Raw genomic sequence first — 12154 nt, forward strand, 5'->3', positions numbered from 1 at the left:
TTATGCTATTTTTATTATTCCAGCAAGGCTTCTGTGACTAGATTTTAACAACATACCAGAAGAATCCAAGCCAGTATTTAAGAATTATTTAAGAAGTGTGTATACTCCAGCTGCTTAGAGGATTCCATTTATTGTCACAGGTATTGAAAATTAAAGCTGTTCTTTTTTGCTACTGTTCATGATTTTAGACTTTTTTAAAATAAAAATTGTAGAATTGTGTACACCCATAACTTCAAATCTACTTGCAACATTCCTGTAAAGTGGCTCAATATTATTCCCACTTCTACAAATACAGAACTAAGAGAAGACCTAGTTATTTTTGGACAGTACCATTTAGGAATGTAAGTGGGAGGGACTCACCTGATTAAATGCGGGCAAGGGGCAAGGGGACTAGTATGTGAGGAAGAAGGCTAGGTAGGCAAGAACATTTTGCATTTGTGTCTAGGTTTTTATGTGGAAGGATTTTGGCGTGGATGCAGCATTTAATCATGGCACATCTCAGAATGAGAAATTGGCTTGAGGAAGAACAGTTCAGCTTCTGGCAAAAACTACATAATTCCACACTGTTTCAATATAAAGGCAAATTATTATTATTTATATGCAGACAAAATTACAGAAAATGGGGGGGGAGGGGTGGAATCAGTAGTCAATTATGTATCATTTCCAGGCTAAAAAATAAATAGTTAATACTGATCATATTCACATGCCTAATGTGTGTTCCTGACCTCAAACATGCAGAGTGCTGCAATTTCTGCTCCTTTGTCTGCTTAGAGTGGAATTTTCTGCTATCCCTATACATGATAGAAAATGAATGGGGAGGAAAGCAAGCAAATTCAGGTACCAGCTCTTGAAATTTAATACTGTCAGCAATACAGAAATTTAATACTGTCTAGGCAGGTAGTACAAATGCATAACCCAGCAGCCCTTAGATCAGTGTTTCCCAAATGGGTCTCCAGCTGTTTTTTTAAAGTACAATTCCCATCATCCTTGATCACTGGTCCTGCTACCAAGTCCAAAAACAGCTGGAGACCCAAGTTTGGGAAACACTGCCTTAGATAGATCCAGAGTGTGCTTTCCCTCTGTTCTGTAATCCCATGGCAACTGGAAGTTGGAGCTGAATGTTTTTTCCTGGAGGGGAAAGTAAGTTGCTTTCAGCTGCTCCTTCTCTGCTTGATAAATGGGACCCAGCTGGTCTTCCTTTTGCTGTGGTGTTCCTCCTTGGGTAGGTGGTATCAGTGGCCCATGGATAGGGCAGAAGTGAGTTTCTTTTCTGCGCTGCAGTCCCAAGAACAAGATGTCTTTGCAAATAAATACCGGTATGTATTCTGCATTGGTGACAGTGTCTACATTTAGGAAATATGATTTATGCTGTGCACCTTTTGGAGTCACATGTTCAAGATTTCTTGGGCTGTAAAATACAATTTTTAAAGTGGTTTGTATCTTCAGCTTTTTGAATTTTTTGTGGTAAAGATGAATATTTACTTTCTAATCAGAATGTCTGATAATAAAAGGGAACATAATCTAGACATATATGAATGCTTATAACTTTTTCTTCTTTATTGCAGGTCACTTTATATGGCCAAATGGTGAAGTTAATTTGCACTTTGACGGATCACAATGATGATGTCAACTACTGTGCCTTCTCTTCTTCTTACTTGGCTACATGTTCCCTGGATAAATCTATCCGTCTGTATTCTTTAAGCAGTTTTGATGAGCTTCCTTACTCACCACTAAGAGGCCACACATATGCTGTTCATTGCTGCTGCTTTTCTCCTTTTGGAAACCTTTTAGCTTCGTGTTCTACGGATGGCAACACAGTTCTGTGGGAAACTCACAATGGACTGAAACTGGCAGTATTGGAACACCCCTATAGGCATCCTGTAAGGATTTGTCGATTTTCCCCTAATTCCACATACTTGGTTTCAGGAGCAGCTGATGGAAGTGTAAATCTTTGGAATGTTCAGTCTTTTAAAGTGTACCGGTGAGTACGTCAGGCCCCGTAACAAAAAAAGGAGTAGCTATCCTGTATCCTTCTAGATGTTGCTGGACTACAACTCTCTTCAGCCACATCCAGCTTAGGCAATAGTTGGGGGTGATGCACACTGTAGTCCAACAACATCTGGAGGGTCACAGGTGAGCCGCCCCTGAACTTGACAGACATCACACAAATTTTACATTCTTAAAGTACTTTTAGATACATCTCTGTCTTCGGAAGAAGGCATTAGACTTTATTCTACTGTGGTTTAACCCACAGAGCCACCCACGTCGCAGCAATTTAGATACCTGCTACCAAAACAATTACAATAAGCATCCCATTGTGTTTATTGATGAGACACAGAAATTCACAGTGCAACAGGTTTTTGTTTTTTTGTGAGGGCTATAGGACCCAGGTGGCGCTGTGGGTTAAACCACTGAGCCTAGGGCTTGCTGATCAGAAGGTCGGCAGTTCAAATCCCTGTGACGGGGTGAGCTCCCGTTGCTTGGTCCCAGCTCCTGCCAACCTAGCAGTTCGAAAGCACATCAAAATGCAAGTAGATAAATAGGAACCGCTACAGTGGGAAGGTAAACGGCGTTTCCATGTGCTGCTCTGGTTTGCCAGAAGCGGCTTTGTCATGCTGGCCACATGACCTGGAAGCTATATGCCGGCTCCCTCGGCCAATAATGCGAGATGAGCGCACAACCCCAGAGTCGGTCACGACTGGACCTAATGGTCAGGGTCCCTTTACCTTTACCTTTTATTATTAATATGTTGTAAGTTCTGTATAGATCCAAAAACCATCTCGGATTCCTTGGTTTCCCCCTCAGCTTCTTTCATGCTATATTGTAATTTGTTTCTAAATCCACAAGTCTCAGTACCCTCTGGTGCTTATGGGTCCCATTAAAATATAAATTGCTAGAAATTCTGCATTTTGGAATAATGTAGTTAGCATTTAGCTCAAATCTGTTTTCATTATGCAATTAATATATTAAAGAATGATCAGCTTTCTTCCTCTATAGCTCATGTGATTCAGTGGTCTTGTTTAGATATAATGATAAACCTTGGTTCACAATTATGAGAACAAACCACAGTAAGCCTCACACTTGCATGTTTCCTCCTTCTCTTCTGATGTACGTCCAAATAAGAATTAGGAAGTTTTCCCTTTTGTTTAGATTAACCACAAGTTGCTGTTACCTGACTCCTTAGTTAGTCTTAGGTATGATTTCTTGAAAGAGGACAATTTCAAACCATAGTTTATAAAGTTGGCTTGTCTCATTTAGCTGTAGCCAAGATTAAACACTCTAGGGAACAGACAATATGCTAAACTGGTTTATTTAAAACTGAAGTTGAAGCTTCCAAAGTCCTTCCAGCTGTACCTAAGGAGAAGAGAAGAAAGGTGAAGCAGGCTCAAGGCTAAGTGAAGCTCATTCTTGTAATACTAAATCATAGTTTAATGTTGCAGCTAAACACAGCCATATCCTGCTGGAAGTAAATAAATAGACAACAGGCAGGTCTTGATATTTCATAGTTAGATGATTTATCTGTGCCTTTGTAGTATATTTGTAGGTGCATAAGGTGCCAGCAAAATTGCTTTGCATTAGATTGTTTATATTCTTTTCAGAATTGGTTTAATTCATGCTTATCTTACTTTATCAGGCTTGTAATATTTTACAAAGTTCACGATCCTTTATTCTTTTCTTTCAGATCTGGCAGTGTTAAAGATGGCTCTTTGGTAGCCTGTGCCTTTGCTCCTGATGCAAGTTTCTTTGTGACTGGATCATCATGTGGAGATTTAACTGTTTGGGATGAGACAATGAAGTGCTTGTATAATGAGAAAGCTCATGATCTTGGAGTCACCTGCTGTGACTTTTCTTCAAAACTGGCTTCTGGTTAGTTAACTTGCTATTTAAATAAATCCTTTTAATATATTTTTTCTTCTCCAGCCCTACCTCTTATGCAGATTGATTTTGTCATTGATGCCTGTGGTATTGATGCTTCAGAGTTTTTCCCTTTCTTTTCAGTTGCCCTTTTGGCATGATGATGGCGGTAGGCAGGAGATGTCAGGGAAGCTCTGGAGAACTGGCATAGAACTGGACCATCTAGGCTCTGTGTGAAAGAATGTGATAAGGCGAATTATTCTAAGAATTTATGGAATTTCTCATAGTGCTCAAGTTTAGTGTCATGTATCTCAACATTAACGTTGCAGTCCTCTGGTTCCTGGGGAGCATCCCAGAAGCCAACGAATGCATTGGATCTCTCTGTGTCTCTGAGGCTGGAGAGAGATGTCTCCCACCAAAGACGGAGATCTAACACAGCATGTCTCAACAGTTAATTCTTATTTGGTGTTGCATCTTAGACATTGGGGAGAGTAGGGATGTGAAGAGCAGGCATTTTGAGGGCATGCCAAAAGAACTCTCATGCTCCTGGAATGGGGGACAAATTATACTAGCTCTGTAGCTGGCACAGTTTAAATTCCAATGAGAAGGGAATTGCTTTAAGGGGGCGGGGGAGGAACAGAATAAAAAAGGGGGGGAATGCTGCCGCCGCCCTTTCTACCCTACTGGCACGAGGCCAGCATGGCATATTCTGTTCTCCCTGCAATCCCATTTTAGATTGCTCTCCCTGATTGCAATCTTATATAGGCATGCTTGGGAGTAAGGCCCATTAAACTTACTTCTGAGCAGAGAGGTGTGTGTTTGTGTTGTAAGGCTGCAACATTGTATACTAGTATATTGAGGTTAAGTGACACAAGAGTACAGAAGCTGCATCACCTAACACTGGAACCTTTTGTGAACCTTCCTCTGAGGTATTAATAGCATATTGAAATTCACGATTGCTAGAACCTTTCCTTTATTTTTTATGTTTTTGAAACACTCTTGTGTGAAAGAATACCACCTGCCATATTAAAAGAAATGCTGCAAGCTGTAGTGCCGCGATAGAACTTGGAAGTTAATGCAGGAATAAGTTGACTTGAATCTTGCTTGGTCTGTTTTGTTTTTTAGTTTAATTTTCACCAATGTGTTTTATATTTACAAACATTTATTTTAGCCATAACTTACCTGTATTAAGTGATCCTGAATATACTCATGTTTAAGGCTATAGTAAGTGTCATTCTGGAGTTTGGGCAATGTGAGGGGTAGCACAGAGATTAGGTTAATAAATCAAAGAACCTAGGAAAAGAGAGAGAGAAGAATTCAGAGATTTACCTATACTAGAGAGCAGGCATAGGCAAACTTGGCCCTCCAGATGTGATGAGACTACAATTCCCATCACCCCTGACCACTGGTCCTGTTAGCTAGGGATGATGGGAGTTGTAGTCCCAAAACATCTGGAGGGCCGAGTTTGCCTATGCCTGCTAGAGAAGGTGGGTGATGGAGAAACTCTTCTTCAAGTGTTCATTGTGAGCCCAGGGTTTCAGGGATTAGAGTGGATACCAACCTTCTTGGGGCTTTTTAAAAATAAACATAACAGTTAGGTACTGTGCCCAGTCTGTACACAAAAAAGTATGGTGCAATCTGGATTCTCCCTGAATACTCCTTAATACTTGGTGTAAAGTTTAGCTGAAAGGGGACAACACAAAGTTGTGTGTACCCTTTTAGAAGCCTTACAAAAACAAACACTGAGATGAGGCATTGGCATAGAAGAGTGTGGATGTAAGGAAGAGAGGGGTTGCCTGTGGTTGCAACATCCTGGAAATCTTAAAGGTTCTGTTTTCTGTAGTGGGTGTTACATAGAACAACAACAACAACAAAAGAAAATCAGAAACTCTAGGATGTTTAAGATATTTTAAGGTGAATTCTTTAATCTCCCATCTGATTAAACCTTGAGAACGCTTCATTAGTTTCTACTTCAATATTCATACTATTACTGTTTAAAAATGTTGGCAGTTTATCATGGGATCTAACATAGAAATTGAACTTACAGTAAGTGAAGTTTGTATATATCCTGTTTTAGATCATATCAAAATGGTGGTAAATTGGTGTAAAGTGGACCCTGTCTAGATTACACTCCCTCCCCCTTATGTTGGGAAGACTGGAGACAGTGCTTTTATATGGCAATGAAATGAATCTGCCTGTTCTCAAGGCATTGGATCAGGCTGCTGCCCAACCCAGCTCTGAGTATCTACTTTTGTGTGTGATGCATAAATGGTGAGGAAAGGAATAAGCCTCCGCTCATCATGTGTTGTAATCCTAATGCAAATTGCTCCCCTCACCCAGGATTAAATAAAAGTATTATTCTATCTAGTTTGGCCCTCTGTCTCATTGCGTCCGTGGGATATACTTCCAGGTAGTTTGCATCGGATTTCAGCTTTGGTATTCTGTTATTCTACAAAGGATTGTTTTTGTCATTGTGTAAAGTTTTATAGTTGTTCTTACAATCTAAAATAATGCAAATAGAATTGTTGGCATATTTACCAGTTATTAATTTCATAAATGCAGTGGTGGAATGACATCTCTTCCCTGCATGCACGCTGTGTACTACCCTCAAATCTGCTCCAGAGAGTTGGAAACCCCAGAACATATCCAGACCCCCCCCCAAGTGTCCCTATTTTCCAGGAACAGTCCTGGATTTACATGTCCCGCTTTTCCTTAGGATGTCCCTACTGTATTTTCATCAGAGAAATGCTTATGGGTATAGAGTAATGCCAAGCAGATAAGTATGCAATCTTTAGAAGACATCTGAAGACAGCCCTGTATAGAGAAGGTTTTTTTAATGTTTAATGTATTATTATGTTTTTATATATGTTGGAAGCTTCCCAGAGTGGCTGGGGCAACCCAGTCAGATGGGTGGGATATAAATAAAATATTATATTATTATTTTATTGAATAGGACATACCTATTTTCATCAGGGAAATGTTGGAGGATATGCATATCTAGGGAGAAGAGAAGGGGGGAAAGTTCTATTGTGTGAGTGGAAATTGTCCAAAATGCTACTTAGAATACAACCCACAAAACAACTTTTATTTAAACTTTTGATTCAAAGTAATACGAAGATAATTCTTTTATATTATTTTCAATTTAGACAGTTTCCCCATACTATTTAAATTATGTTAAGTACATATTCTGCCCAACTATCTTTCCTAGAAGATTAATACTTTGCTTTAAAATACTATTAGGGAAGCTATAGTAAGTCTGCAATTGTAATGACAGTGCAAATCCTGCTCTGCTACTGAAGAGGGAGGTCATTCAACAGAAAGGCATTTATGCTATATGGACCCCCCCCCCCAGTTCACCCACAGAAAGCTCTGTAGGCCTATATATACTACATATACTACCAACAGGGTTCTGGTGGTGGTGGTTGAGGGAGGGGGGCAGCCTTGCATCTGCTTGATCCAGAACCCACTGACATGCACATGAGTATCATGAAACCATGGTACAGCTTTAGAACTGGTGTAGTTTATTTCCTTCCCATTGGTACCATATCCATTTGACTGCTCTGTAAGTCACTTAAATGATCTTTATCATGTTTCAGTGTATTTGTTTGAAGACTTGTGTTGTAAATATCTGATTTATTATTTTTATTGTAGCTAAGAATACCTGTATAATAATAGGCAGATTTATTTGAGACAATTTTCTCTTGGATCTCCATTTTCTGTTGATAGGAATTTGATAGGAATTTATTGCTTGTTACTTGACGTGTATACAGTCATTATATATCTTTTTGCCTTTGATTTTGACAGTGATGCACTCACTAGAGATGTGTTTTTCTCACCTTTTGGGAAAACTACTAAAAGCTATTCTTCATTTTTCCATCTTGCCAGCTACAGCAAATCTTCTTTCCCTGCAGTTGTTTACTAATTGGCTTTTTAGAATTTAATGTGTTCTATAAATAACTCTTTCTTCTTTTCATGTCAAATATGTTGTGTTTCACTTGTGAAACCCTGTTTTGTTTATGGTCAAATATCCTCTGAAAAAAATCAGAAGTAAAGAAAGGGTGGGTTGCAAATTGATTCCAGAAGTGACAAGAAAATCTTGTCACTTCATGTCAAATATGTTGTGTTTCACTTGTGAAACCCTGTTTTGTTTATGGTCAAATATCCTCTGAAAAAAATCAGAAGTAAAGAAAGGGTGGGTTGCAAATTGATTCCAGAAGTGACAAGAAAATCTGCAGAATATGGCTAGTCACAGCAATTTGAGTACTGATAATGAAAAGTGTGCATAATATATCCTAAATATCCCAGTTTTACCAGCTTTTTAATTTGTTTGAAGCTAAGAGTTATTTCCCAAGGGGGATTACTGGAATGAAGTCTGTTTGCATTACAGACTTTCTGAGGAATATTTAAAAATAAACGGTAATCTCTCTCTAGTTGCAACTCTGTACAAATTCCTGGGACGTTTTAACCTACAGACGTGATTCCCATCCCACCACACTGAAACTACTGAGTGGTACCCAACTAAATTTTTCTCAGAGGAGGATCATTGAAATTAATGAACGTGACTAAGGAAGTCTGTTAATTTCAACAGGTCTACTCCGAATTAACCTTAGGTGAATACCACTCATTGTGTGCTCCAGACCAGTTTTCTACAGTAGCTATAGGGCTATTTTAATAACCCTTTGTTGTTAGGCAGCTCTGCTTTCCTTCCAGGCAATCCTCCCAGTTGATGGCAGTGCTCAGTTGCACTGGTCTCTGTAACTTCAAATTCTCAGAAACTCTAGGAATCATGCATATATAGAACCAAGCCTCATTAAAACCAGAAATTATTTCTAAGTGACAGTGGTTAGGATTGGGGTGAATGACATCTACTTGTTCCTTACCATGTACAGTATGTTAATTTCTGTGCCATGTTAATAGTGTATGTGTCGGGGCTGGGAAGTTATATGGGTGGAATTTCTGAAGGTATGCTGAGCCCACATGATTATGGGCAAACAGTTTGTATGACTTGAATTGGGCATAACACAGGAACTCTCCATATTCTCCATACAGATTACCACCCTTTGCATCTTCATATACAATTTTCTAAGGGCATGTTTTTATTTGACTACAGACTTTAGGATCATAGTAATGGCACATATATACAGAAGTTTTAGAATGTATTTTTTATTACCGTAATACCTAGGAAACATTTTAAAGAAATTCTAATTGTGTGTGTCCAATTTACATGCACATTAATTTTTAAAAAATGAAATCTTGCTTTGTTTTGTTTCTAATACATTTTTTAAAAAATATTTTTAATCAGGTAATAAGCAAGATGTTCACTATTTCCTAATGGCATCTTCTGGTCAGGACAGCACAATTAAGATATGGCTTATTTCACTCGCTGATCATACAGGTATGTATAACAACAACAACAATATTTTCTTACACTAAATTGTTAGCTTTCATACTGTTTTGCTTTTAAATTTGTTTCTGCTCAAACAGTAAGAAATATTCAGTTAACAAAAAATATCAGTTTAACATGCTGTGTTATAGAATTTCCATGTTCACTCAAGCTCCAAAATGCTGGGAAATTACTGCTATTAAGGGCCATGCCATTAGGCAATATTGATATGGTATGGTATCCTGTGGTTAGTTCTGGCTTCACCACAGACTTGCATCTCAGTAGCTGACCTGAATTACAGATTTGTCTGTTTGAGTGGAATAGATGCATGCCGTCAAGGCAAATGAAGCTACCATTCTTAGTTACAAGTATCCAACTGGCAACCAGTACCATCCACATAGAATGAGAGCATTGGAAGGGACTTTGAAGGACATCTAGTCCAACTCCCTGCTTAGTGTAGGGTAGCCACAGGTGACTTTGGCTCTGTGATTAGAGTTATGATGGAGGCTACTATATGCACAAAGCAAAAAGGAAAGAAAGGGCACTTCCAAAACAATGGGAAGTCACTTTCTAGTGAACAGTGAGTGCCCTAGGAGCAATTGAAGCACTGACTGGGAGTAGTTGGATGGAACTGAGGTGTGACTCCGTGTCTGTGTCTGAAAGCCTGCTGCTCATTCCAGCAAGTGGAGGGGGGACAGCCAGATTATGCCCCTCTCCAGGAATCAAGCTGGCTTTGGGTTCAGCAGCTCCATTGCTGGCCCTGCACTTCCCCCATAATGTCCCATTTGGGGCCCTTACTGTGCTTGATTACTGCCACACTTTCAGTGGTTACAGCAGGGGCCTCCATGTTGGTGGAGTCCACTCCACAATTCATCCAGCATAGATGCTAAGTATACATTTCCTTAAGTAAAGGGAGCGCTCAGGGCAGCTTACAGTGATAAAAAGTGATATAAAATAATATCATACACCGAAAGCAGTAAGAAGCAATGAAAACAGTAAAACTGGGACAGCAGGTTAAAAACAAAGAGGTATTTTCTAAAGCTGTGTGTTAATGCTGCACCGTGTACAATGACTGGTTGAGTAGCATTGTTCAGTGCCTGATGTCTATTCTGTTGATTCATATTGTATGAAGATAATTTGAGTCTAAAAAGCTTTCTTCAATATGTTTTCATATACTAAAACAGTTTTTATATGTTACATAAACATTAGATTTATAGCATGTGTAAAACCATGGCTCCTGCCAACCTAGCAGTTCAAAAGCACATCAAAGTGCAAGTAGATAAATAGGTACCGCTCCTGCAGGAGGGTAAATGGCATTTCCGTGCACTGCTCTGGCTCACCAGAAGCGGCTTAGTCATGCTGGCCACATGACCCGGAAGCTGTACTCCGGTTCCCTTGGCCAGTAAAGTGAGATCGAGTGCCACAACCCCAGAGTCATCCACGCCTGGACCTAATGGTCAGGGTTCCCTTTACCTAACCATGGTTTACATATAAAAGCTATGCTGAAGAACATAAATCTTGTCATAACACAGTGGAAAGCCAGGAAGTTCTTGAAGCAAAGATTTGAAGGGCTTTGTGCAATATATTGAAACACATTCAGCTAAACAAAGGATTGTTTGGGTTGTTGCTAAAGTAGCTTTGCAGTCCGCCCCATATATCCCTTACATTCCTGCTTTTTTTTTCTTCCAGCATACTGAAATGTACTATGCTCTGCAAATATTTGCATATTGTTAATATTCTGATAGCACAATATGATTTTCATACCATAAAACTGGGTGTCTTGTTGCTTTAAAACATGAAGCAATAAAATATTCCACAGTAATTTAGTGAATAGCGTTAGTAGTTTCTAGAATTGCAGTGTGGGAGACTATTAAATTTTACTGTTTCAAGACCTTTGATGTGGACTTTTACAGTGTTTTCCCCTAGAAATGAATACCTGAATATTGTGTATTCCCCAGTCTTTAAACTATGGATACAGTGAAATAAATATTGTTCCAAGCAAAACCACTGTAATAGTAAAACCCACTTGAGTGAATCTTTGCATACTCTGTGATACTGTGGAAACTTGTGAGACCTTAATCACAAATAACAGCCTTTACAATTTGTCTAGCTACCTTTTTAATGGAAAATGGGGAACTGTGAAGTGTTACAGGCATAATAATGCTCTCGCATGTCTTCTGTATATGTCATATTTCCTTAGGCGATGAACATGCCCCCTCTCTGTGTGTACTAACCCAGTCTTAGAGCATGTAATGTACCTCAGCCATTAATTCTGGAGAATTAAATTAAATAAAAGAATTTTTGTTAATGAAGAACCATCATTTTAGGTTCCCTATGGTGTGGGGTTAGACTGCCAAGCCAGCACATACGCATGCCTCTATTTGTTCCTTCTGTCCTACTTCATAGGGATGTCAGATCGTTTTGGGTGAATGAAAACTGGTATTAAAGTTGGAATAAAAGGCTGCCTTCTTAAAATGTACTGTTTCCTTCCTAGAGGGGAGACTTGTTGCTTGTCCAGGTATGCAGGTCAAGACGCAGAACATAGCCAAGCTGTCATAATTTTAAGTAGTTTCATATTTGAAGGCTGGGTGAATGGTAGTATCAAATGACAACCTTCCCAAATTTGAATTTAAAAATTATGTTCATTTTTAAATGTGTAGGCCTTGAACTGAAATGTAAATATACGTTAAAAGGACACACTGCCCCAGTTCTGGCTTGTGCATTTTCCTGTGATGGGCAGATTTTAGTCTCTGGGTAAGAATATTTGCTTCATTTTTATTATTCAATTTTACATTAGTTGTGCTCTGTTTACTTGTTTTCTTAGTTTATTTGTATGTAATTATATAAATTCTTCCTATATAATTTAAAATCCATTGCAAATTAATGAAGATGGGCCTATATAGGATGTCATAATGG

General features: G+C 38.9%; 1 protein-coding gene across 6 annotated transcripts in view; it reads left to right on the forward strand.

The window, feature by feature from the left end:
• WDSUB1 (WD repeat, sterile alpha motif and U-box domain containing 1) overlaps positions 1-12154 on the forward strand; it is a 43329-nt gene that overhangs the window by 2370 nt on the left and 28805 nt on the right. For 4 of the 6 annotated variants that reach the window (XM_035132113.3, XM_035132122.3, XM_088651782.1 and 1 more), the window contains exons 2-6: positions 24-140; positions 1566-1981; positions 3683-3867; positions 9158-9250; positions 11899-11992. In XM_035132113.3, the coding sequence (XP_034988004.1) occupies positions 1584-1981; positions 3683-3867; positions 9158-9250; positions 11899-11992 (770 nt within the window). In that variant the 5' untranslated portion in view covers positions 24-140; positions 1566-1583. The remainder of the gene's footprint in view (positions 1-23; positions 141-1565; positions 1982-3682; positions 3868-9157; positions 9251-11898; positions 11993-12154) is intronic. The other 2 variants (XM_088651799.1, XM_088651793.1) reach the window with 2 other exon arrangements.

This window comes from Zootoca vivipara, chromosome 1 (assembly GCF_965207765.1).
Source record: "Zootoca vivipara chromosome 1, rZooViv2.hap1.1, whole genome shotgun sequence".
Lineage (NCBI taxonomy): Eukaryota > Metazoa > Chordata > Lepidosauria > Squamata > Lacertidae > Zootoca > Zootoca vivipara.